Consider the following 27,759-nt stretch of genomic DNA (forward strand, 5'->3'; position numbering starts at 1 on the left):
TGGCAGGGGGCGCTCGCCCTTCTCGCCAGCTGGAATTCAGGGCGCTGCCTATTCGGAGTGACCGTGGGGGATTAATGGAAGGTTGGCTGAGAACTGCTGGAGGGAAGCTGCTTTGTCCCAGCTAACGCTACAGCCCTGATTTAATAGAAATAAATAGGTTTGTACTGGTTGTTGCAGAAAGCACCTGTATTACACGTTACTGCAGGGCAAGATGTCATTTTTATTTTAAGATTTTATGGTAAGGGAGAACGTTGAGAGTTGATGTGTAAGCTTTGATGTCCTTGATGGAAGTAATGTTAGTCATCAGGGAGGATGGGGGCAAGAAAGTAAGATGAGGTATTTCACCAGATGAAGAATTCTGTACTTCTGAGACAGCTGTAACCTCTGCATCCCCTTCGTGCTTTCCAAAGCCAACCACCTGGAAAAAAAGTTACCATAAAACAATTTGGCTCTAAGATTTTGTAATATGGGTATCGATCAGTGTTCATCTGCCCTGAAAATTAAATGCAGATACTTCAGTGCAATCTAAATGACAGGAAATACAAAGCCACTAGTGTGGCTAACCACCAGAGAAAAAGTTAGACAATGTGACTTTTCCTACAGTACACCCTTACTAGGATCTCTCTGAGGTTATCAAAGCCTGGCATGTCATAAGTTGGCATCACGGAGCTAACAAGAAATACTCACATGTACGCTGAGCACTTTCTTCTTGTTGCTTCTGTGAGCTTGAAACCAAGTGACCAGGTCTGATTTTGTAACAGACTTCAGAGCTTCAATCTGAAACCCAGAGGTTTTAAATAGCACCGTGACGATTCAAGTCATTTTGAACATAAAAATGGTTTCTCTACAACAGTTATTCCATTACACCTTTTAAAAATAGCATATTTCTACTTCAGTGTGTTTCTAATAGCATAAAACCAGCTACGTGTGCTTTGTATTTAACACTGCTGCAAAAAGCTACATGCAAGTGTTCAGTTTGGCAGTACTTGACAGCAATGAGCAACTCCCCACCTCACGGGCGAGCCTGTCAAAGAGATACTGCTGGGTCACAACTTCATTCCAGTTCCTGTCGACTTCTTCTCCAAGGTGGGAATCTTCACATTCTTTAAGCTTTATCAAAGCTGTAACCTATGTTGGGGGGGGGGGGGGGGGGGGGGGGAGAAAGTTTGAAGGGTTTCAACAACCTGAATTGACTATCTATCTATCAGCCACCTTTCACTGAAGTTAAAGGAAAACCCAAATGACAGTCACAAGACAGTTCATTGCTCTCAAACTTCTCTGGAAGTTTCCAGGGACAACTATTCAGAGCATGAGCACCGCATGGAGCGAGAGCCAGGACTTAAAGGTCAGTCCTTTGTTTGGGACCTCAGAAATATATTGGCTTGGTGTAACCAAAGCCTTCAGTTTAGGTGTCAGTTAGCAGTTAAAGGAAAAACGTTTCACGATCGACTTTTACCTGGGTGCTAAAAGCTTCTTCGGTTAAATGCTTGATTTTCTCCTCAAAGCAAGAAAGGAACTCCTCTATCTTCTTGTCAACCAATTCAGAACTAAATGAGAGTTAAAAAATTAAATCAGCTCAGGCAGAGAAAAAACACAACAAAAATACTGAGGGATAAGGTAGCAGAAGAGCCCTCAACCAAGGGAATGTTTGCAGCAGGGCAAAGCAAGCTCACACATCCATAAACACCAATGTTTCTGTTTTCCCCCGTACTGAGGAATAAAAATAGTGCTCTGATTTTTATCTGTACTAAGTCCTGTTCAAACCCAGGGACTTGATATAACCAAGCCACAAGAGGAAGAGCTGCATGGTGCAGGGACTGCGGCATGCCCAGCAGCAGCACACGCTGCAGTGTGCTGTCGGGCCCCCAGTTGCAGCCCTCAGCCTTGCACATGAATAGAGCAGAAGTTGGTGGCCTGAAGCAGCTGAACGTTAATGCAACAAACTCTGAATGAGAGTGGGTGCACTCAAAAAAAGTTTAAGCAAAAGCCAACTGAAGTCAGCTGTCATTGGCTCCAGTAGAACAAATAGACAGTTAAATGAAATCTCTCAGCTGGCTGCTGTATAAATACACCATAAAATATGTGTAGACATGGTTGCACTTAGTTTGATACCTCACGAGACCAAACGAGGCCCAGATATTCAGCTCCTGAATTCACACAAGGGCTGCTGACCTCCTTCAGCACCACTTCCTAAAGCCACTTGCCGTATGTGTCCTGCAGTGAAGCCTTTCTCACTCAGTCTACAGCAAACACCGTTACACACTTACTTGTATTTAGTTGCCTGGGTTGCTACCGTGACTGAGAAGCCAAGGATCCCAGAAGTATTCCTGCAGGTGGGGTACACGTGATAGCTTTAAAAAAAAACAACAACAAAAAACAACACAATAAAGTAATTCCACAAAAACAATTAAATTTTCACCTGCAGGACATGCTACAAGTTTAAACAGTGTTGGTGCTTTACCAAAAAAGATCTCATACAAATTCTCAAGTTTTATTCCCATTATTTCCTGCATCAATACATTCCTCTGTTTTCTCATTTTTGGGAAACCCTTTCAAGCTTGGCAGAGTAACTGTTTTTGAACTCCTGTGCAGGAATTACCAAACAAAACGACAAACCTGTAGCCATGAAAGACCTGTTCCCCTGTTCCAGTTTCATGGGGTGGACGGGTGCCTCTGAGGGAGGCCTGCCACTGCAGAGCTGCTATGGCAGCAGCCCTGGGGAACAGCGAGCTGGTTTAGGAAGGGAAGGAACAACTTTGTGCTGAGTAATGCCAGGTTAACACACCAATGGCAGACGCCAATTCTTAAGGGACTCCAGAACAACTCAGCTGCAGTTTGTGTCAATGGGTGCCTGTGGTTTTAGTGGGTTACATTTCTGCTCCCGTTGCAACAAGCCAGGAATTAACCACTGCAAGGAAGGGGCTTCCAGAGTAAGAACACTGGGGAACATCAAAAGCATAGAGCTGAACTCACCCAAGGGTCTGCTTGGTTCTCAGGAAGTCGAAGCAGGGCTCCTCCATGTGCATCTGAAACAAAGCACAGATGTGTCACGGCAGGGGTGATGCTCCTCTGCTGCTACCCCTCAGACTCAACCCAGAAACACAAATCACAACACAGGAAAAAACCACACTGCTGCCTTTCCAGCTACACCCACTGAATGAAGAAGGGTCTCAGTCTTCTGGGTCAGTAAAGAAAACTGCTCCATGCTGCCTTCCCCAGCAGCCGTTTGGGTATCCCCTCCCAAACGCTCAGAGGTTTAATGAGAATGAGCAGTGAGTACACACTGAACCCTTCGTACCATTTAGCCCCAAGGCCTTATCTTAGCTCTAAGCACTGTTTGCAGGTAAGGAAATGTCACGGGTTATGAGCCATGACGGCTAACTTACCACGAGCAGCTCCATAAGGGTGTATTCCCTAAGGCTCCTGGCACCTGACTACAAAGAAAAGGAAGAATTTAGGATGATGTCATGGAGTTAAAAGCTACAGTCCAGCTCAAGGTGACAAGTGTGACGTACATCAGCTGCACTACAGCGTTAAACACAATTCACAGCAGGGACAGCCGAAAAATGCTTGGTCTCTGAGGGGGCTCAGTGTTGCCTGCAGGACCGAGGGGAGGGGTTTCACCCGAGGACCATGAGCTCAGTGTCAGGACACCAGGACGTAACTGCAGCACAACGCCTGGCTACAAGCACAAGGCCAGGAGCAGAAGGTGCTGCCTTCAGGAAGTGCCACGTGCGGTGAGAGCACACCTGGGCTTAGCCAGGAGGGCCAAGGGTTGTGTGTTAGGTGTTCATACGGGGTTTTGGTGCGCTCTGTAACATCCTTGCCCAGAAACTGCTCTTGGCTGAGACCTACGTAACACTACAGCACCAGCAGCTACCAGAGGGACAGGTAAGTACACACAGAGCTGACGCGTACCTGGTAATACACTGTCACTTCAGAGTTGGCATCCCCTTTGTTGAGAGTTTTCACCTTGCAGAGCAGGTGTGTATTTGGCAGATCCACCACCCGGAACTGCACAGGGCAGGGGTGGGCCAGGGGAGCGAACTGGAGCTTTCTGAAGGGAGCACAAAGAGCAAAGTGTCAAACACCTGCTCACGTCTTAGCCAAAACCAGCCCAACACCCGGACATCTGCACACTCAGACTGACAGTGCTTTCCCCTTCCCCAAACCAGAACAACGTCCTGCTTAAAATGCCGTGAGCAACGGTCACCTCGCGAACTGCCAGCAGTGCTGTACCCTGAGAGGGAGAAGGGAACGTCTGCACTGCTCCCACCCCAACCCCGTTCTCCAGAAAAGAATCCTGACTTCAGTTATAGTTACCACATGCACAGTGCAGGAGTCAGATACTCACTGAACAACGTAATTCAGAAAATCCTTTGCTTCCTAGGAGAGAAAATATAATTTTTACTCAGAAGAGAATTATTAGCCCCAATTCACAGCCACAAAGAAAGTAGAAAAGAGTCTTTAGTCAGTCTTCTTTTTTCCTAACTTCTCTGCAAGGAGAATGCAGAAGCCAGAGGAACAGCAACAGCCAATGCAACAGCAAAGGGCGCACAAAGGAGGGTCCCTCTCTGGGACCAGAGCTGGAGATCCGGGAAGGATCAAAGAGGAGAAACAGTAAAACTGACCAGGAGCTACAGGGATGCACACACCATAATGTGAAAGGAGCTTAGCTCACACATGGAAATTAGCTCCACCATGGACATTTCTCAGTATCAAATAAATCAATAACAATATCTGTCCATATCAATACTACATCAAACTATAAAGAATGGTGGCAATGGGGGAAAAGGCTACAGGGCATATTTCTATCACATTTTCCCCTTAACTCAAATTCCTGAAAAAAAAATAAAATAAATAAATGGGCATCTATGAAGACCCCTCAGTGTATCATCTGCATGAGCATTCCTGAGTTTTTGGAGATGAAGCTGCCCTGCACCTGCAAGCCTCTGGGTTGTCGGTACCGAAGAGGCATTCAGCTTGCTGGTGAGCATTAGGAGCTGTTGCAGCTGTGTTTAAGCCCATTTTCAGAACAAGTTCCAGGGTGGATCAGCTGCTGAAGCTGTACTTACTCTGCTCGTGAAGTTTCCTTGTACGAGACCCTCTACAAAGAGCTGTGATTTGAAAGCCTTGACAAAGGAGGAGAGGGACTCAATGGAAAGGCCGTTCATCAGCGTTTGGTACTTGTCTATCATGGACCACCTGCTGTGTTCTAGGATCAGCAGACGCACATCCCTGCAATGCGAGAAAAGAAAACAAAACCACAAGCCGTCAACAGCTGCTTAATGCAAGAGATCCGCTTTCTGACCCAGGAACGTACTGGGGACAGGGAGATGGCACCCACGTGCACTGCCATGGGCACACCCTGCCCCGCCTCAGCACCTGCTGTTGGCTGCAGGTAGCACCAGAACGGCAGCCACCTGGGTGTCCAGACTCAGAGCTAACCCTGGAACAAGCCTCCAGGAGCTCAGAGCAGTGATTTCCGAGCTCTTCCACTCAAGCCCCACACTTACTGTGAACAGTGACTGTGCAGCCACCTCTTGCCCTCCCCCAGCACTCACTTGGCTAGAGTCTCGGGTTTGATGAGGATGTTGAAGTATGTTTTCTTCAACTGCTCCGTTATCATTTCAAAAACTGCTGGAGTAAAGCTGAAGTCGGACAAGTAATCAATGATGAGCTGAAATAGAAGCTGTAAAGAAAACAGTTTAAAGTCATTTTTTCTGAAAATAAGACCAATTTGAACTTATTTCTGTATAATAATAAAAAAAAAATTGATCAACACGAAAGACACTGTTACTAAAACACATTCCTCAGTTCTGCTAGATGCTTTTCACTAAATAATTGTATACCAAATTACAGTCAGTTTCCAAAGGATGGCATTTTTAGTCAGTGAATGAAGTAAGCTCAGTATTCCAAACCAAGAGGAGCTTCCACATTCTACTGAAACAAACCTAGCCTTTGACTCCAACACTACTGATTTGATGTTCCAGTTTTTCTTTCTACTGCTGGCTAGCACAATGAAATCAGAACAGAGCGACATTTGTGATTAAAAAGGATATTTGGAGCATGCTATGTACATCTCTGTGTTTTTCTTTTATATCTCACATTAACAGGTCTGAGAGATGACGGACAGTTTTGTTAAAGCTCCACTCAAGCCCTTGCAATGGAAGCCTAAGGAAGCTCGGTGGTTCTCTGCTCTTTGAACTGTACGTCCTCTCCATTTGTGCTTATCAGGCGTTACATGGCCAGCCTTCAGAGAATGGGATCAGGGATCCCCCAATCCTTGTAAAATCCTAGCAACCCCACAAAGAAAAACAGCATCCCAAATGAGCTCAGAAGCTGTATCTCCAAAATTAAATTGTAAAAAAAGCTATTTTCAGACACATTTCTCCAGATAGCATGCAAATAGCCTTAGTTTGTTGACAGAGAGGCTCTAACTCTAAAAGAACATGGGAAACTCACATCTCTTTTTAACAGAAAAGCTATTATAGTCTAAATGGAGATATAGATATTACTTAAAGAAAGATTTCTCTTAAGCCAGGCAAAAGTCAGTAATTTGAGCTTCTGTAAGTGAATAAAACATATGCAAGCCATGAAAAAGCATTTGCTGCCATTTCCTGTATTTGAACAGGGAAACAAATTTCCCATTTGAGATGGCCCATCTAAACGTTCTAAGGTCCAGCCAACCAAGCTCCAGCTGCTAGGAGTAAAAGCACACATACTGAACAGAAGCATGCCTGAGTGTTTAGAAGATCATCGGTACTTACAGGTAGTTTATGGTTGAATCCTTTCACTCGAATGACTAAGCCATGCTCTCCAGCTACCAGCTTGTATTCCAACTGGGCGACGTCTGCTTCATAAGCTGGTTCACCAAGATTGTGGGAAAGGATGTTTACAAACGTATCAAACAATACTATGCTGTGGGGAGAAAAGAGTAGAGGGTTAAAAAAAAAAAAGAAAAAAGGAAATAATAAAAGGAGGAAAAAAAACAAGGCCAACAAGTTTGGTTGTACACACAAGAAATTCTCTAACAGAAATGAATACCTAAGTAAAAGGAGATTTCAAAACCAATTTTCAACAAATCTGGAAATACAAAATGCAAATTTCCCTTCATCCAGAATGCACATGACACTACTTAAAATTATTTTGACATTCAACTATTCTTTGCAATGAATAAAATTACAGCTTCACATGATTTTAGATTTCTTCAAGGTAGGAACACACATTGTAATGTGCCAGTGCTTGAAACATTGAATAATAACAGAAAAAAATATAGATTTTTACACTTTGTGTAAAGGAATGGAGGATAGCCAGTCTCTGTTTTTTTCTGAAAAAGCTTCTGCTATGCTAAGGACTTGAGCAATGAGATCACTGTCTATCAAGGTATAAATAAATAAATAAGCTACAGTGAATTGGACTGCAATGTGGAAATTGCTGTCCTGTCCTCTGCTTCCAGGTTTTTGTTATTGCCTGGATTCCAATTCAAAGTTCAAACTAATAAAGCCCTGACGAAAACAGATTTATAAAGACATTCTTGAAACATTCCTCCTGCAGGTCTCAACAGCCTTAGGATAAAACTGCCATGAAATGTGTTACAAATAGCAATAAAATAGCTAGCCTAAGCTCAGCAAAAGTGTAGCACATTCAGAGCTATAACCTTGAGGTCTGTGGAACAAAGGGTTCTAAATGCTGCCATGAGTCCCTTCACCTGCTCCTACACGCTCCCAGGTCACTGGTTTAGACGTGATTGTACAGTTTTCAGGACCAATTCCTTTTTTAAGCACTTCCTTCTGGCATGCACCCTGCTGCTGTTACATTAATTTTTCCAGTTGCACTGGGGAATAACCCACCATGAACTCACACACACCTGTCTGCTACAGTAACCAACGGCCTGCTGCAAAACCACTCTTGCCAAACTTCAGAAAAAAACTACAAGGAAAATGCAAGAATGTGAGAAAAGGAACTGGAATTTTCTATTCCAGTTTAAAATTAGTCTCTCTTCGTGCTTTTTCACTAGGTATGGGCCTATAGTTATACTGCAAGCTATGCATAAATAATGTAAGCCTTACTTCTCTGCAGACTGCTGTATCAACGGCGAGATCAGATGGAAACGAACATAACCTGGTGGGGGAAAAAGAGACTTACATGAGTAATTGTGTAACAATGGACAGCTTTCCAAAGTCAAATATATTTCCATCAGGTTATTCTTTGGTCACAATTCAAGTCTAATGAAAATGGTCATTCTGTAAGAACATATTTTTCTTTTATTAAGTCATCATCAAATGCCTTCTCTTTTCCACTCCAAAAGCTTTCCTTAAAAATACCAAATATTAGCAAACACAAAGCTGCACTTGGTAGAATACTAGCTCACATGGTGTGACCAATAAAAATCAAAACAACTCTAAGAAAATTCCACAAAACATATGTTTAACAGACTCTAAAAATAATGACATTCCGCTTGAAAATACCAAAATATTTTCCACATTTGTCTCAAAGGCAGGCTGTAGCTTTCTCGTTCTGTAGAAGAGACTACAGCTTTTTTCTGCGATGTTCAAGTTCCTCTCAAGCCCCAGTCTCAGTAACATATTCTGTATGCTAAATTCTGTCCATAGTCAGACAGCAGAAGAAACCAGTATTTTTCAGTGATTCCACCTTTTAACCTGAGTAATCAGCAGGGTTTCTTTATTGCAAGGTAGTTTACCTGCTTCTCTTTTATTGTAGCTAATAAATATATCAAAAGGACCACGGAAGAGCTGGCAGTAAACACTTCAGTATAAATGGCGAAGACTCTTGTGAGTTATTTTCCTTTAAATAAATTCCAGCTGGTAAAAACAGGGACTTCCTATTCTTAGGGAAGCCATAAGGCTTTTATTTACCTTTAGGGATTTTGAATTTATCATCTTTCCTGTACCAGAGACAGCCTTGTTGTGTGCTTAGTGTTTTGACTGGATATTCTGTCTCAGGGCAGTCAGCAACTTTCAAAGCAAAGTCAGTGGCTAACAAAAAGAAAAAACAAACCAAAACCAGAAGTTAGAGGGCTTCACAGACACAGCCAGGCTACATGAATAAAAGCCCGCAAAATTATCAGCAGAATACATTCTTCCCCTCCCAGTTTGTTACATTATACATGACGGCATATGTTTCCCCGGGCCCAAAGAACATTTAGAGTTTCACACCACTGAAAATGAATGACCAAATGAACACCAAATGAAAAACATTTTTCAGTTTCACACCAGAATACTGGCTCAGAAGCTAGGCAGAAATGGTAATGTTCTATATAGGCTGTAAATTACGGGTTTGTATTTTATTTGTTTTTGGCAACAAAGCCAGGTGCTATTTAAATACTTTCAAAACCAGCAGGATTAAGCAAATCAAATTCTTCTACTTATGCGTCCACAGTTCTGTGTTAACTCTCACAGTCCACAGATTGTGTGAGATCTGTTAGAGCTGTATGGTCTGCAACTTTACATATTAGAAAAAGTCAGCTCCCAAATTTATAAATAAGAGAGCATTAAATGAAATTCAAGTGAACAGAGCTCCCATATATTTTAATTTTCAAAATCAGGTTGATGTTCAGATGGAAATAAAGATTGTTTCTAAACCACATCAAACTCACACAAATTACTAGGGGAAGATTTCATTCGTGCTCAGGTGCCTTACCTATGTATTTGTTTTCTTCTGGAAGGTGTAAATCCTGATTTAATTCAAAGTCACTGGCCCATAGATCACTCCAGTACTTGTCAATATCTGTTAAAAATATGAAATGCATTTAGTTCAGCAGGAAGGCTAATGCTTTCCTATTTCCTAGACAAACCCAAGAACATTTGCAGTATGATAAGAGTTTCTTCATGTCACCTGGTTCATCACGACTTTTTCTAAATCTGTTCCTAACAGCTCCCTTGGAGCAGGACTGAAGCAGTCCTATTCAAAATTAAATCAGGCCTGCCTGCCTTAGTAACCCAGCTGCCAAGCCACCCTGTCCTTCATTGTTTGTGTTCATTTCCCTGTTCAGGACTTGAATTGCAGCCAAGTAAAGGGTTCACTGGGATCCCTGCCTCCTAAAACAACTGTAAACCAGGGAGCGGGAATCAACTGACACTAAACAAAGAACAATTACAGGAGGACAGAGTACTTGACTAATAATGAAGTCAGTTTAGCACTGACGACTCATTTCCCTGCTTCCATGTGGTTGTATTTTGTGTTGTCACCCTTTTAATAGCTCTAATGCATACATCAGACATTCTTTATGTTTCTGTCGCTGTTTTACCTTCCACGCTGTACTGTGTTCCAAACCACTTCTCCTTTAGATGACACTGGCCCTCATTGGCAGCAGACAGCAAAACGAGGTTGGCTCTCTGAGGACTGAGCTGGTTAAGGGCATCAGCAATAACCTGCAAGTGCAAGACAGCACTTCAGTTCAAATGCAACTGTGGCTCTGCCTGACCCAGCTGAGACTTCTTAATCTGAACATATGAAGAACAAGACATCATAAGCTTACAAAAAAAGGAGATGTGCTTTCTGAATATAAAAAGTGATTCAATTAGTACAAAACCTGTGCCTCTAATATGCCTAATTGCATGCTTATATGTGCCTATATTATACAGTATGCCTGTATTTTCCCTACATCAAAACATGTAATCAGAGTTCAAAGAACATTTACCTCAGGCTTGTATTCAAACAGAAGCTGGTCTCCTGTCAGAAAATCCTCCTTCTGAAACAACTGCATGTTCTCACAAAGGCTTTCCACATAGTCAACTGGATCTGTCTAAAAACAAACAAACAAAGCTATTTTTCACATAATCAGAAAACTAAAATACCAAACTTCTGTTTTAAGCAGAGCTTGAGCGGTCAGGCACATCGAGCAGGAGTTACGCGCTGAGTTTGGTATGGCATTTAGTTTTGATTATTAAACTAAATACATTTCATAACCATATCTAAGGCTCAGGACTGCTCTGAGAATCTTGAAATATCAGAGACAGCTTTATGGAAGAAACAGCCTTGAGCATGTGTTTACAGTCATTAAACCTACTAGGTAAAGTCCCAGTAGAATGTGCTCCTTGCCTCTGCGGAACACAAGCAGAGTTCCACAATTCAAGGTTTAAAGTAATCTGGAACCTGGAAAGAGCAAGCTGAGGACCTGCTGCTGTATGGGTATATCTGATTCTGCTCCTTCCCTAAGTTGTCTGGCATGACATGCAGTATGAGAAGGAAGAGATGTCTGATTTGGACATGAAGTACTGTGTAACTGTGTAAGACTGCCTAGTAGAGACTTCTTACTGCGTGCATTTTCTTTTTGAACCAGCCAGCATCGCGCCATAAAGATTCTGGGTCCAGACACAGACCACAGCTCCCCCTGAAAAGAGGCAAGCTTGACACATCTGTGTCTTATAAATGTACAGAAAAACAGGACCAAGAATTTCTTAAGACACTGATATCTCAGAAAACATTAAGTCTGCCTTGGGGGCACATAACTGCTTCCCCCAAAGACATGCCTCTGTAACCATCGCGCTGTAGGCCACGTACCAGATTTTTCCATCACCCAGAAGAGCAGGGTGCCATGCCTAAGTCATTCATCTGTCCCAGGGAAGAGCCCTGAACAACCCTGTCACTAAATCACATACATACCTCTGTCCCTCGCTTTCTGAGTTAAGTTCCTGAGTGGCCAGTAACCACTTAATGATCAATTAAAAAACAACACCATCAACTGGCCAGAAAGGCAGGACTCTACACAGTGGGTATTTCCCCCATGTGAACATGGGGTATTTTCTGCCCCCACCTGGCTTGATACTGGGAAGTATAAATCCTATTAAAGCAGCAACAGTTTTGAGGAACATAAAATTCTGGCTTGGTCTATAAAAAAGAACACTAGTATGAACCTTTCAGAATTAAATAGCTTCATTTTGATGAAAAACGTCAAACTTCAGATTGGACAACACCTGTTTGCAATGATTAAAGACTGAATCATAAAACTGTACACAGGGCAACAGATATACCTATTATTTCCATTATACTAAACGGCCATCCTTTAGAGATTTTTATTTCTTCTCTACTTTGCTGGGGAAACTTTTTTGCTAGGAGAAGACAGTCAGTTCTAATTTTTTAATAGTTGCACTTTGTTAACAAATTCATAAAAGCTGCGTTCCAATGAAAAACAAAACACCGCATTTAAAAAATGCACTTGGCAATCGGTGGAAACTTGTTCCTAGCAAAAAAATCCACTGCTCTGTTATGTATTACTTAGGGTTGTTGGCAGCGGTCCCTGCTGTCTGTATCACTTGCAAATACCACTTTCCTCTGTTACTCAAAGGCCACTCAAGACACTCAATATCCTCCATATGCTATTTTGAAGGCAGAGCTACAGATGGAAGGATTTGCTAAAAATGACATTTCTAACATCCTGATGCTCAGTGCAGACTGGCAGATCTTAAAAGTGTCTGAAAGGACTTTGAGTATCTAGAAAGAAAAAAACTCTTCTGATATTTCCTTCCAATATTTCCTATTCTTTTTTTTTTGTCCTTCCTGCATCTGTGTACTTTAAAGAAACCAAGAAAACTCAGTGATGTTTTCAAGCCGTATACAGAATATATGGATTTGTCTTCCCAAAAGTTTTAGCGCCATTGAAAAAAATGAAGTTACCTTGGTAGAAATTGTACTCCCTTCTTTTTCTTTTTGTATCTTTAATAAAAACGCCTAAGATTTTTGCTAACTACTATTTTAATAGGCCAAGTAAGACTTGTCACAAAACCGAATTCATCTGTGTAATGTTGTAAGAGCAGACAAGGGGGTCACTAGCATCCTAGCCCTTGTGAGGCCAGGTCACTAGCCACACCTTTCACACAACACTGCTTTTCTGTTCCTAGAAATCAGCAGTGCAAAAACAGCTCAATAGCCACTGAAATTATAGAAAAAATACTGAAAAGCACCAGACAGTTTGCAGAGCTCTATTAATGGGCACAGAACCTCACACGCAAGCGTCTAATGACTGAAAATCGAAGAGAGCCTACATAGATGACCATAAAAACCAAAACCCAATTTGTTGAGGACAATTCTTTCAGAAAAACAACCTCATTATTTTAAGTGCATAATCTGTTTCTAGTCATACAGAACTTTGAAAACATAGTTCAAAATTTTAATAAAAAAATATCCTGTTTATGCTTTACCTATATGCCAACAGAAAACAGTGGATGAATACCTGTTCCTGATAGTGAAACTCATTAGCTTCAATCTTCTGGATTTCTTCCCATATTCTGTAAATGAGGGAGGAGAGAATAAGTGGATTTCTTCCACTACTCCACAAGATTTATTGAGAAACTGAAAAAAGCAGTCATCTAGGAAAGGAATCAAGGATGAGTTTCTCTACAGTGATTCATTCTGGCACTAGACTTAGAAGCAATCTTACACATACTTCCTTTACCTCCAAAAGGACATTTCACAACTAGCAGTAAGTTCTGCTATCTTCCAAACAGGGAGAGACTTAACTACAAGGAGTCAAATACTGATACCAAATTAATATAAAGGCTATTTATTACCAGAACACCACGGACTTCCACAGATTTACAACAAAATTTATTTAAATCAATGCAAAACCACACCCTACAACTACAACTAGTTCAGTTTATTAAAATTAGGAATTGATCACAATAAATCAAACTAAAAACACAAAGAAAAAAACCATGAACATTTAATAAATTCATTTTTAAACTTAAATACTGGTAACGCTTCCCGCACAGCTTTTCTACTGACTAACTTTTGTACTGACAAGCTTTACTACTGACCAACCAGTTATACTCTAGTAACCTACCAAAACATGTAAGCTACAAATAAAACGCTAATGGAGAGGAATGGTCTTGCCAATAGCTGATGTAGTGGCAAACACTTGCCTTTTATCTGGCCCTCTTTGCTGCAGCATCTTCACATACTGAAACACAACATGAGCCACCTGCAGACAGAAAGGAACAGATTATTCCTTCCAGACATTAGGAAAACAGCGTCAAATCAAGTTACAGTTACAAAAACATACCTCATAGAAGTGCTTGTGACCTTCATCAGTCAAAGTTACGGAAATGCTGAAGATGGAGTAGGTAGAGTTCTGTTCAAATCCTGTCTCACCATTTCCTCCATATAATGCAAGAGCCCAAAATCTGTGGAAGAATTAAAGACACTTATTAATTACTCATTTTAGCTTTATCTAAGCTTAGTTACGATTAGCATATCACAGCTTTACTTCAGTGGCTTTCAATCTGTTACCAGGTCACACAAAGTTTTTCAGCATAAAGATGTGAACCTCAGGATACAGAATTTAAGAAAAAAACATTTTTTTTAATGTAATTTAATTTAATTTAAGAAAAAGCTAAATTACCTTTGGGACATCTCTTAAAAATCAGTCACAGATGCTACTGATCCAAAGACCACAAAACAAAAACCACTTATTTCTCACTTGGGACTATCATCAATTTAAAGAATATCACTACAAAATGCTCATATAAAAAGGCAGACTTGACCTGCCTTTATATATTAAAAAAAAGTATCTGTGAGAAATAGTTTGCCTTATTTTAATCTTTCCAATGCATTTAATTACTACGCTTAAAAATACATACTTTTTCCTGAGAAAGGAGAGAACACTTCCTTTGCCTTCATGTCCCACCAACCAGGAAATATAATGAAGTGGCTTCACTCTAAAAGAAAAATTAAAAATTAAATGCCAAGAGGTAATACTTTTTAAATGAAGAATTCAAATCACTGTACAAACAACTATAAAACAGTTTCTTTACGACAATTATTACATTTTCAGGTAGCATTAGGATAACAAGCTACGGACGTGGGAGTTCAGAACATGATGACTGATATGAGTCAGAGAGGAATGACGTTAAATCAGTTGTGCACCCATTCCACTCAATTTATAAAAAGAACTGCATTTGCATCAGTTTAGTTCATTTAAAAAATGTTCTCCTAGCAGAACCAAAGTAATCTGTAACACAAATAAATGCGATTCTTTGGTTTCTTGTGAAATCCAATAAAATTATTCACAAGATAACATGGTAGAAGGAAAATACAACATCACGTTACCTGTAATACTGTTCTTGTGGTGGAAGTGCCCAGGTGATACTCAATGAATGAACTTTCCTGATTGGAACAACTAAACAGAAATAAATTTACTGAATATAAATACATGATTAGAAATAGGAAAGAAATTTTAAATCAGGCAGAAAGAATGGTTAGAAGTTATTCAGAACCACACAATTATTCTATGAAACACACAGATCCTTTCAGAACACAGAGGAAATATGAACGTATGTATTCAAAATATTTAAACAGATCTATTTTACTTACCTCTGTAAAGCTTGTGAAACTCTGGTGTGTCAAAAGGCTGAGTCAGATGGCCAAAGCTGGGTTTGGGCAAACCACTTGAAAGCAAAATTAAAGTGTGGTGTTAATGGCAAAGACTCAAGGCTATATCGAGATGAGATAATCACCAGACGTCAGCACAGAGGCGGTACAGCAGACGAGCAGAAAATGGCCCTTAACAAAGGGTGCAATGCAGGATCCACCCAAGCCAAACTGGAAGGAACCCTGTCATTCACTTGCACTCTGCCCACACAACAGAGCAATTACCCAAGATTTAGACACCCTGTCAACTCCTCCCTCTCCTTCCCTCCAAGGCAGTAACAAGAAAAAGCTTGCTTTCCCAACAGGGAAAGGGAAAGCCAAACACAGTAAGAAACTCGAGATGGATTGTCTTGTGCCAAAGAAGGAACAAGAGAAGGACACGGGCAAGAAAGACAAATGTGTCTCCGTATAGCATTAGACGTTTACAGGAGCATTTTCTATGCACTACAAAAATAAACATCAAGCAACAAGGGAAAATGAAAGGGAGAATAAAGTTATTTCCAAGTTAAGCTTCTGCAGAAACCTCTTTTTATATAGCACATGGTGGTGAAATATTTAAAAAAAAAAAAATCACGTCCTGATCAGTTGCCACCTTAATGATGACATTTCAATTCAAGATACCATCCTAATTTATTTTGTTTCTAATTATTTTTGACACAAAGGAAAGATAAGAAATATGAAATGATAATCTACTTTTAAATGATTTATCATAAAATCAAGGTATCAGCACAAATTAAACAAACACTGCTGCAAGTTAGCACCACACAGCTTGCGGGTTAAATGATTGCTATGCATAAACAAAATCTTCCTGAAACAATGAAACAGCAGTCTTTAAGTTTCAGAATTAGCCATTATTTTTTATGGATAAGGATAAACAAATGTTAATTTCTTTAACGTATCCAGTAAGAGATTTAAAAAAATAAAAAGCCCTGCCATTTTAAGCACAGATAATTTTATAATTTTTAATACTTTTATGCATCAAAAAAATCTTACTTATTTGGGATCTCAGAGAAGATTTCTGTCACCCACTTTTCCAATGTATCCAGTGTTTCTATTGAGGAAAAAAAAATAAATTTAATTTCCTGAAGACAAATTCTTTATCTTATCTCACCAGTTATTTTAAAGAGACTGCAAATCAGTACATGTTAAAATTGCAAAGTTGTAAATTATAAGCTTTAAACTGGTTTGAGTCATTTCTTAATATTCACTGTGTCTGGTTTTGTATACTATTCCAAAAACTGAGGCTGATACCACTAGGATTTAAATTCTGGTAGTACCTGGTATGACTGTGAACAAGAATTACTGACTTAGGGATCTGAAAAATCACCAGTACTTGCTAGACTCATCCAATCATTCTATGTCCGGTACATATAAAGCAGTTTTCACTGATGGGAACTGCAATAAGTTTTAGGCTCTCAACAAACCCCTAAGCACAAACCTAACTTGAATGTACACAACTTTATTTTCAACACAACTCTATACTACCCACTTAACTTGTAAGCAATTTCTTTCCTTTTGTCTCAGCAGAAAAGGCCCATAGGTCTGAAGTTCTCTGCTGAAGTTAAACACAATTCTATTTGCACAGAATTTTTCAGTCTATAAGGAAAAAAACTTCCTAGAGTTTCTTCCCACTCTGTTATTTCAAAATCTCTCTTGAATGAGCCCCGTTCAGAACAAGACAACTGGGACACTCAGCCTCAGTCTCCCCATCACATTCTGTGGAGGTTCACTGTTGACAGCAAGGAAAGCAGCAGCATTAAGTCATTTAAGTGGTTTGACTTTACAATCCTACAAGTTTCTCTTTTAAATATAACTGAGGCTTTACCTTCTGAGTTAATATGTAATCTATTCATCAGTTTTAGTTAAAAATTTCTCGAAAGTGGCGGGATGATAATAAGAGAGCACAATTGCTTGAGTCTCGTTTCATTTGGAAACCTGGCTAAAATCCACATCTAAATACCTCCTGCAGGACAGGATAATTCACTAGCATGGCTTGGGCTAAAGCTGAACTAGTTCCAAAAGCACTACCCCAAGAGCAGCAATGAGCCTGTTTATAAGGAACATCAGACATTACCTTTAGATTGGACAACTAAAGTCATATAGTGAGCAGAGTAATGGCGCTGCCAGAAGTCCCTCAGCCTGGTGTAGGTATCAATATTATTCATTTTAGGCTCGTGTTTGAGCGTATCTGCATTACCTGTAAAAGTTAAAAGGTGGTTAGTCAAGACCAGACATACCAAGAATTTCTTCTCTCCTGGTCGCTGAGTCTAGTCATGGCAAGCATGTTAAAAGTACTTAGAAATCTGGAGTTAAAGGAATATTAACCAAAATTTATTTTTTTCCAGTTTCTAGGACAGTTAGTATTTCTAGGACAAGAGAGGACAAAGTCCTCCTATACTATCAGATCACACATACTGTGTACTATATAGCTCGTTGTCTGCTACCAGCTTGCCAAAGGAACTTGCAGATTAGGGGTGGGGAAAAAGAAGAGAAAATATGGCTTTTAGTACATGTCACTACACAACTTTATAAAAATGATCTACATGTCAAAGCTGGCCATCTTTATTACCCATCACACTATAATTTATATGCTCACCAGCATCATGAAAGTGAGGGAGTTCTCAGAGGGACGCTATTGTCCTATGCAGGAAGGACAAACTTCCCTTCACTCACATAACCGAAGGTCTACTCCTGCAACCTTGACAGTGAATTATTTACTTTGAAAAGCCCCATTAGAATAAAATCCGGGAATATGTTATTTATCCATGGATTTGTAATAGCAAAAACAAGCTTAAACAAGACAGAGATGACTCAGAGAACACTGCCTTTACATTCACAGAAAGTTACATGACTCTATGCCTACAGCAACCCAGCTCCAACATCAGCAAAAAGTACCAGAATGAAAAGTATCTTAAGAAGCAGGCAGCTGCTTTTATTCCCAACGGCTTTGCTGTGAAATGAGTAATTGCTCTCATACTTCTGAGAACGGGTAATGCTCGCTGTGATAAGACAGCTCGTGTTAGTGCATCTTTTAAGTGGTTAAAAGTTTGAATACTTTATAACTTTAATTCAGAACTTACCCCAAAAAAATTTCTTCATAGGATGTCCAGGCCTGGCAAGACTCCCAAACAGCATCTCCTTTCTGTTTGCATCGGAGGGTCTTGCTAACTGATACTCTGTTAAAGATTTTGCAGTGGCATGAATCAAAATTTGAGGTCATGTTCCCATGGGGAAAACAAACAAAATCAAAAACAAAAAACACAGATGCAGCCTGGAATATTTTTTGTTTTAATGGATGATGAAATAGTGAAATAGGATAAGAAACAAGACTTGCTAGCAGTAATGAAAATAAGCCAAGAAAAGAGAAGAGAAAAAAATGTAGTTCATTGCTGAGAAGTAAAGAAAGGGATAAACAGGAAAAGCATACAAAGCCCCAGCCTGTCCTGTCTGAATGTTCTCAATCTGTTAAATTTAATGGGAACACAAGGCCATCAATATTCTACAGTCAGGCCCTGCAGAAAAAGCCAGAGATCAATTACAGATCTGTTTCTCCTGTATAACACAAGGAATAACTTCTAGCATAATAATGAAATGAGAAATTGAAAACTGAGCAAGATAGTTTCCAGAAATGAAGTTTTGCAGTTTAAACTAATCCAAATAAGGGATTTTCTGTTGAAAATTAAAAATTTGCCCTCTCCAACTGCACGTTCTTCTGGTAGAAGCTGTAAACTCTCTTGGTCGGGTTGTTCTGCAGCCAGTTCATCAAGATGACACAGTTACCCGACAGCTCACTGCTACAGTGTCAGTACAAGCCAAGGAGTAAAACTGCAGGATGAAGGTAGTGCAAGTGAAGGCATAAATTAGTTTACGCTGCTGAAGAAACTACACCTTAAATCACAAGACAGGTCCTTGTGTTTATACTGACACTTAGTTAAATTCAAAGATCGAGTTGCCCAGTTTTTCTTATCAGAGAAAAAAGAAAACACTTCAAAACCATATTTGAACCAGTCAGTGTATCTGCCAGGAACAGGTTTTTATTCTAAAGCAGTGAGCTTTTATAGGCAGTCTGGAAGTATTCATTATGTATTAAAAAAATCAAGTGAGCACTCCACTCACTTCTGTGCCAATTTCCTTCTGTGAAGCAAATTTGTAGTTATTACAGGCATTAGGATAACGAGACAAGTACAATCACACAGACTTATTGTATTAACAATAACAAACAGTATTGGAGGGAGCACTGGGGCTGTGCTGGAGCTACAGGAATGTTGTTCATTACAGACTACACACATGCTTATGCAATTGTCCTACCAGTTACTGCCAAATGACCTAAAATTATTAATTTTCAGTACAAGAAATAAGATAGTAAGCTCTATCGGTAATGGCACCATGCTCAGTCTTTCTCCTCTAACAGCCACTGATACCCATGAAAGTTAAGAAGAAATCTAAGAGTTTAATTTCTCTGTTGAGTTAGATGAACTTGACTGAAGTGTTCAGAAAGGTAATCCCAAGTATGAAGCAATAAGCAATGCTACTAAATAGGTCTTATTTTTTATTAAGATGTACTAAACACACAGAAAAAGAAACTCTTACCACTGTCTACAGCCTCAACTTCTCGGTCTATTGCATCCCTGATCATCAGCGGGTGAATAAAGAATTGTGCCCACCTATGAAAGAGAAAAATATGTGCTTTTCCTCAGTGTCTCTTAAGATAAAGCAAAACAAACAAACAAACAAACAAACACAACACAACAACTAAACTCAACACCTACTATTTTTAGTTTATAAAGTTGCTTGTCTTACTACAAATGATGTAATTCTGGAGTGTACTGTCTTAAGGAGAGGTAAAAGCCAGTTTAGTGATAGTATCAAAAAGCAAAGGGCAAGGCTGCCATGCAGGAAGAGGGCATTTACATCCCAAGAAGAATCACACCAGATAAGACAAGTGATCCATCTAGTCTGGTTAACAGTGGCCAGTATCAGATGCTTCAGAGGAAAAATGCGGAAAAATCCTCAGCTGTTCATTACAAACAACATAACCACAAGGAAGTTCTTCCTAACTCTAGGCAAAAAGGAATGTTGATTTATGACCAGAAACATAAGTTTTTGTATCCATTACAATTTCATTTACTATAAAATTCCAGACACCTCCAGATACATCTCTGCTCCTGTACCCATAGAGAGCAGATCAATGGCAAGGGACAGGTCTGCAGTGAATGGAGACAGCAGAAGGCTGCTAGACAATCTATTATTTCTATTTTATTTGTATTTTTTCCACGCTTCGTGAAACTTGTTGAAGCAAAACGTTAACAGGAATACATTACTGACAGAGTTCTACGACTACAGAACCCATTAAACTAAAGTCCATTGAAATGTAATGTCTTTCTTTAATTCCAAAGTTGACCAAACGAGCAGAAATCACCAGCAACAACCATTTATTTTCTTTGTATGTTATCCCACAGCCTACAGAACTCCTAATTTCTGTTTCCCCTCCACTAAGTGAGCTGTTGTGACCAATTGTAATTATATTTTTTGATGCTTTCTCACTTTCAAACATCTAAAACCTGGACTAATCTGCAAATGAAAACTGAATTTAGCCTAATAAAGTAAAATTAAGGCAATACTTGGTAAAATGTGCAAATACTAGATCTTGTCTTCATCATTACTTTCCTCCTGAGATATTTCACAGCATCAGGACTACTCAGCTGACATGCCCTCATGAATGAGTAATTTCTTCTCATGGAAGGAAACTACTCAGACAGGTGGAGCAGCGTTGTCCTAACGTACCTCACAGCACAAAAGAGCAAGGTAAGTACTTCACCCCAAAAGATACGCATTTCGCTGAATAACCAGGACTGGGTTAAATGTACCCTTTTGAGGTGCACACTGTACCACAATGCTCAACGCTACCCTCCCACCCATCTTGATAGATTAGACTTGGAAACAAAATAATCAAAAGCCAAAATAATCAAAAGCCAACCCCTAACTCTATCAGGACAGATACTCAGAGGATGAATCACCAGGATTCTGGAGGCACCTCCCCTCCAGTTGTCACACTGCATAACGTTTCTCACTTCATCAAAGCCACCAGTTTAAGAGTGGCAAGACAAAGAGCTCGCAGTAAGACTTGCACACAGATCCTAAGTAACCACACAGCAGCTACACAGCTACATCTGTCAGATAGCCGTGGGGAAATCTCATTTCCCTACGTTTGATACCCTCTTTTTGTAGTACAAGTCCCTGTGGAAGTGCAGCAGCAGCCAGCCCCAAAATGAAGAACTGACCACCAGGGACACGCACACACCTCCACCACCACCACCGGCGGGCAGTTACCTATCCAGCGCTTCCTTGAAGTACTTCCTCTGCACGTCGAACTGGAAGACCGTCCGCTCGCAGTCAGTCGAGGCATTGTCGCTGCCCCCGTGCTTCTTCAGGAACGCGTCAAACCCGTTCTCATCTGGGTACTTCAAACTGCCCATAAATACCACTGAAACAAAAATCAGCCAAATTACCATGATGACATGAATTTGTTACTCCTCACTGCAGCAGGGAGCCCCCCACCCAGCTGACACAGCAGCTCCAAGCAGGCGTTAACACGTCGCCCCTGCCGGGACTGACCTCGACAGGGCCCAAATCCAAGGCTAAACCGAATTCTAACTTCTCACATCATTTTTGAACGTGAGGTAAAACACCACAGCAGATGCCAGGTTCAGGTTTGGAACCAGCGATGCCAACAGCCTGAGGGCATGATTAGACAAACTATCCCCCTGGCAAGAAACACAAGTGACATCCTCTGTACTTCAGTGCCATTTCTACTGCTCATCTGCAACGACCCAGGTTAAAACATACTTTTTTTTTTTTTGAACACATTTCAGAATCACATCAAAATTAGATAAAACATGCAAGAACTGAAGGTGCACTCCTGTAGCAATCGACAATATAATTTGACCAATAATTAGAGTAACCTGCCTTTGGCAGAAGGCCCAAATAGACTGTGTCTTTCTAGGTATGACTGGCCTCAGTAGGTCACGAGTAGCATTTATAGATATGTCTGGTCAGAAACTTCACAACATTTGTCCCCACATTTAATAGTTAACAGAAAAGCGTACACTAATGCACAGCCTGCCAAAGGGAATGAGACTCCTTCTCCCACATTAAGAGTTCCTTACCAGATCAGTATTTTTTATAAAAACACAGATTTATTTAACTAATAAAAATAAATTTTAGGTAGCTGAAATTAGAATTGGCATTAAAAATGCCATAGACATCCAGAGCTAGATATCCCTAATTTTGCACTGCAGCTGGAGAAGATGAAACAGAGGCAGATACGTACTATGTTCCAGGAAGTGTGCTAAGCCAGGCAGATCTTCGGGATCAGAGAAGCTGCCAACAGCGACGCAAAGGGCTGCTGCAGACTGAGAAAATACAACAGTCTCAGTAAAAGCTGCTTCAAGAAATACTTTAGGAAAATGACAGACATGTAAATCAATCAGGATAGGTATAACACAAAGAATGACTCTGAATGTCTAATCACAAGGTTTCAGAGCACAAGAAAGCTCTGTATATAATATTTTTTCACTCTGTAGTTTTAAATACATACCTGCTTTTCTGTACAGCCTCTCTTTCTTGTCTCTTCCTTTTCAGCTAGCTCTTCTAATTCACTGTCATCGGGATCATTGAAATCCTCATTATCTCCATCATCGTCCTCACCCTCATCCCCCTCATCACAGTCCTCATCATCAAACCCTTCTCTACCATCTTCGATCTCGGCTCCAGAGTCGTCATCATCTTCATCGCTTTCCTCTTCAGATTCATCACCATCCTCTTCTTCCTCTTCCGAAGACAATGCGGATGGGGCACCCTCCAAGTAATTCAAATCCGAAATCAAAAGTGCACATAGGCCATTCTGCAGTTTGATATACCTGAAAGAAGAGTTGTTTGCAATGAATACAATCACTTCCCAAATCCAAATTCTCAGAAGCACAGAAATTTCCGCATTTCCCATCTTCAGCTGAGACTTCCCAATGAAATACGGGCAGCTAAGAAGGTGAGCAGACTCAGAGTGGAAAAGCAAAAATACTCTTCTGATATTTAACAGCTGAAAGAAGCAAGCAATTCAAGACAGCAGCAGAAGCCCTTCTGCCCATAAGGTTAAGGACATTGATTTGGGCTTTTATTTCTCTCGGTGAGATATCTGAGCTAATGGCACCTGGTTAGAGAAAGCTTAATGTACTCAGAATAGGTAAACCCAAACTTCAGCACCCTATTATGTTTGGCAGGCTCTTGTGAACATATATTACGTGACAGAATTAAAATCTTTGGTTTTCCCTCTAAGCAGGCCCCAGAGACTCAATTTTATTTGATTTTATGAATGCTTTCCATCAAATGGGACCTGCAGGTTTGGCAGGCACATGTTAGAAAGGACAAGCCTCCTCCCCAGCCTTAATAAGTCACAGTGGCTTGGGTGTGTTGCCATCAATAGTGACCTTACACAGGTCTGTGTGTTTACATCCACATGTGGACGGCCCTACATACATTATGTATATACATGTGTATGTATAAATCCCTATCCAGCACCATTCCACAGCTTCTCAGGCTGAGGACAGTGCTGATGCTTTGCCTGACCAGAGCTCTCAGCAGTGAAAGTTCATGCCAGATCAGGAACAGACACAACCACACTTTGTCACATGAGGCGGAGCACCACCTTTGAGAGCTGCTGCGCTGCAGAAACAAAGGAATCTGGATCAAGAAAATACCTGATCCAACCTAACACTGGTTGTATCTGATCCATTACAAACCCTGGTGGTGTAAAACTAACCCACGGGCTCATCCCACCTTCCCAGAGAAATCTGAACAGCAGAGTAAGTTTATGCCAGATGAGACCGTTGCCGCACGGCCACTGTTTTTTATCTCAGAAGCAGAAATTTCAAAGCAGATTTGTGGATCAAGCTACAGGGTAAATACCCAAGTGAAAAATGAAATGTGTGCTGTTTGATTTCCAAATCCACTGTTCCCATAAGCTCTCCAGTACCGTTTCATGCATGGCTATCATTATGTGATTTCAAAGTTTGTACCAGTAAGAGCATGTGCTATTATCAATATTTCAATTCAAAATCTGAGGTCAGTGAAAGTTTCATTCTTTATAAGAGCTGCAAGACACTTGCTACAGCTCTGCAACCCACAGACCTGCTTGAAAACACGTTGCACAGGGCACTTCTCCTCCAGCTGAATTTAACAAGGAAGTATATGGATGAAAGCTGTAAAGAGGGCATCGTGATTACACATCACACTTCTTAGACTATCAAGTCTATGAAAAAAGCTGAAGACTAAACATTTAATAGTTGGGTTAAGTTCAGAAATTATGACTGCTCCTCAGCTGTGGAAGTGACAACACCTGCTCTGGCCCAGGGTTTCAAAATCATTAACATGCCTGTCCTGCATAGTGCAGTACCCTGAACAGGATGAATTTGATCCAAACAGGTGAAAGCGCAGTTGCATTCTTGTTGCTTTAACCCACTGCGGTGTTAACGTGCAGAGATGCTGTGACTAACTTCAGGAGGCAAAGACAGCACGAGATCCCTGCTAAAATGTCTGGGTACAAAGTCAATCATCCACACATTTGGAACGTCTGAATAGCAACGTGTTTGTACCCCATGTCACATTATGCAGCTGCAGCGCTCCTGAGCACGCGGCAGGGGTCCTACAAACCAGATGCACTGCGTCCTCGGGTGCTTCAGGCTCCGGAGAACTCCCAGCAAGAGCCCCAGACGGTGCAAGTCAGCACTGCTACAGCACGTCCTCCAGCAGGCCCAGCACCTTCCGCACCTCCACGCGCAGCTGTCTTCAGCTTCCACATCCCACAAAGCGCACTCACTTCCCTGGGGTCGGTACAGTCACTGAAGGCAGAGAACAAGCAGTACGGCGCTATTCCTCCAGAAGAGTTGCCATAAAGCTGCGCAGCCAGGTGTACCAGTAGCTCTCATTTCTCCTTTCCCCATGCAGCCATTAAACTAAGGCAGCAGGCGATACTAATTTGACATTACTCATCTCCAGGCTTGTCAGTGTTACATGCTAGCACCGAAAGCACAATAACACTTTAACCACGCTGCTGTCAAAGGCTCTCTGATTTCACTTAAGGAGCACCTGGAACAGCTGAGGTTGTTCTGAGCAGAGACACCAACTGACATCGGTGTTCTTTTCTTTTTCCGTGTTTCAGTCCAATGGAAAAGAACAAGTGTAATCAATACAGAAGTATCAATTAGTATGCAAAATACAGTAAGAAAAATGCAATCATGTAGCAAGAGAAGCAAGCGTAGTCCCATTGCTTTTTAGAAGAGCTGTACAGACACTGATACAAATAATCCATGAAACATAAAAGTCAAATTCTTAAAGATACATCCTGGGTAAGCTCCAACAGCTTGGTGTTCTCACACTAAGGTATTTTCTTACATCAGTGGCAATTGTTCAGCAGTTACGCAAATATTGAAATATGTAATAATGCATAGTAAACACTTAGAGAAATGTCTTAATTCTTCAAATTACAGAAAACAAGTAATACAAACTCATGAAATCCCATATAAGGATGAACTTAAATACAACAAATTTGGGGAAAAAAATCCAGTTAAGATAACTACCCACTCTTAGCTCTGAGAGACTATGTTCCATGAACAGATGCAACTTCGGTTATGATCATTTTGGTCCCAGCAAACTCACTTTTGAGAATACATTTTGCAGGCTGTCAGAACTCCTCTGCTTTTATGAATGGTGTGTTTGAGATGATAACTCGGTGAGAAGTGGTTTTAAGATCCATGAGAAAGAAATTAAATCAACTGTGAACAGCCTGCATTATACGTCAACACCAATGCAAGAACAGAGGAGAAAAACTGTATATGCATCACTAAATCTCATCTTTAAATTTGCTTAGAGGGTTTGGAACATAGCTAACAAAGGCATACTTAACTTTTAGCAACGCTGTCTTCCTAAGGGATACATTTGTGTCTGTTCTGTGCAAGGCTCACTCCCCATACACAGAAATCAATCTGAAAAGACGTGACTCCTGGCTTCCAGCTGGAAAAACGTCTGTTAAGTACAGAGAGCAGGATTTCTGAGAGACGTCGGCATTTGTCTACTCTATGCTGCATGCAAATGCGCTCTGCAATTCCCTGCGTGTGGAGGAGGTTCCTGAGCCTCAGAGCAGATTGCCAGTTTCCAGTGGACTTCCCAAGCTTCATCACACTGTCATTCCAGGTAGCAAAGGCACAAGTTTCCTAAGCTGATGGTCCCTGTAGCTACAAAGTGCAGGAAGCCACCTCCTGCAAAGCAGCGTGAGCGAGAACGCCAGCAGGGGAGGCAGACAGAAATGGGGAGGAAGAAGCAGGGAAGTAGGATAAGAAGGGAAGGAGGAAGTTTGTTCCTCGAGCCAATGGGCACAGCCCCCATGCAGCCAGCAGGGAACTTCAGCCCGTGTCACTGCGAGTCCACAATTCAGCTCCAGGCTGGGGTTTAGGCAGAGTCTGATCTGTGCAGCCAGCAGAGGCGTTATGAAGGGTAGAGCTAAAAGAGCACATCTCGCAGGGGCTGGGTAACCCGCCTACAGCATCCCTCGGAGAAGGGCTGCCTTACCCCACCCGCAGCGCTCAGCAGCCTCTCGCCCAGGCCCAGCTGCAGGGGGACAGGACATTCCTCCGTGCTCCTGGGGGGTTTGTTGGGAGCACCAAGCGAAAACACCACCAAAATGGCAGCGTAAGGTCTCTGCTCACAGCCGTATTTAAGCCTTGGAACCCCTCTATATGGGAAGAGTTTTGCTGCTGCCGGTTTTAGCCTGGTTTCAGCTCGGCGCTGCCTCGGGACACCCCCGACAACCGCCTCCCGCTGGGGATCGGCGCTCCCGGGGCCGAGCAGCCCGGAAGGGGGGGGGTACGGGAACCGCACCGGGCCCCCACCCGCGGCAGGGCCGGCCTCCAGCCCCCCCCAGCCCCGTCCCGGCGCTCACCGGTACTGCTTGGGGTCGCTGGGCGACTTGACGATGTCGGGGTCGCCGAGGTTGGCGCCCCGCTCCTCCTCCTCGTCCCCGTGAGGCGAGCGGCCTACGGCGTCGCGGCCCGCCTCGGCGGCCTGCTGCCCCCCGGCACCTCGGGGCAGCCGCCGCCGCCCGCCGCCTTGTTCCTCCCGGGCATGGCCGCCCACAGCGGCCGGGCCCTGACGAGAACCGGCGGCAGCCGCCCCCGCTCCGCCCCCGGCCCGGCCCCGGTCGCAGTCGCGGTCCCGCTCCCGGCCGCCGCTGCCGCCCGGCCCCTCCTCACGAAGGCTGCCGCGAATCTGCGCATGCGCGGCCGGCCGCCGGGCCCCGCTGCCAGCCGGGCGGCTCCCGCC

General features: G+C 41.9%; 1 protein-coding gene across 1 annotated transcript; it reads right to left on the reverse strand.

Moving 5' to 3' along the window:
• Window positions 1-200: 200 nt before the first annotated feature.
• Window positions 201-27,752, reverse strand: NRDC (nardilysin convertase). Its single transcript, XM_048062051.2, is given in 32 exon segments — window positions 201-418; window positions 688-777; window positions 1,012-1,128; window positions 1,457-1,547; window positions 2,268-2,351; window positions 2,974-3,026; window positions 3,387-3,434; window positions 3,919-4,057; window positions 4,355-4,386; window positions 5,076-5,238; window positions 5,565-5,692; window positions 6,771-6,921; window positions 8,073-8,124; window positions 8,880-8,999; window positions 9,664-9,750; window positions 10,271-10,394; window positions 10,664-10,768; window positions 13,196-13,250; window positions 13,884-13,942; window positions 14,024-14,144; window positions 14,601-14,678; window positions 15,070-15,139; window positions 15,334-15,407; window positions 16,384-16,441; window positions 17,465-17,587; window positions 18,471-18,566; window positions 19,981-20,054; window positions 21,721-21,874; window positions 22,721-22,802; window positions 22,988-23,309; window positions 27,380-27,518; window positions 27,521-27,752. Coding segments are annotated over 32 exon segments (3,480 nt in total). The 5' UTR covers window positions 27,714-27,752; the 3' UTR covers window positions 201-220.
• Between the last annotated feature and the right edge of the window lie 7 nt (window positions 27,753-27,759).

The sequence above is a fragment of the Anser cygnoides genome, chromosome 8 (genome assembly GCF_040182565.1).
Source record: "Anser cygnoides isolate HZ-2024a breed goose chromosome 8, Taihu_goose_T2T_genome, whole genome shotgun sequence".
Lineage (NCBI taxonomy): Eukaryota > Metazoa > Chordata > Aves > Anseriformes > Anatidae > Anser > Anser cygnoides.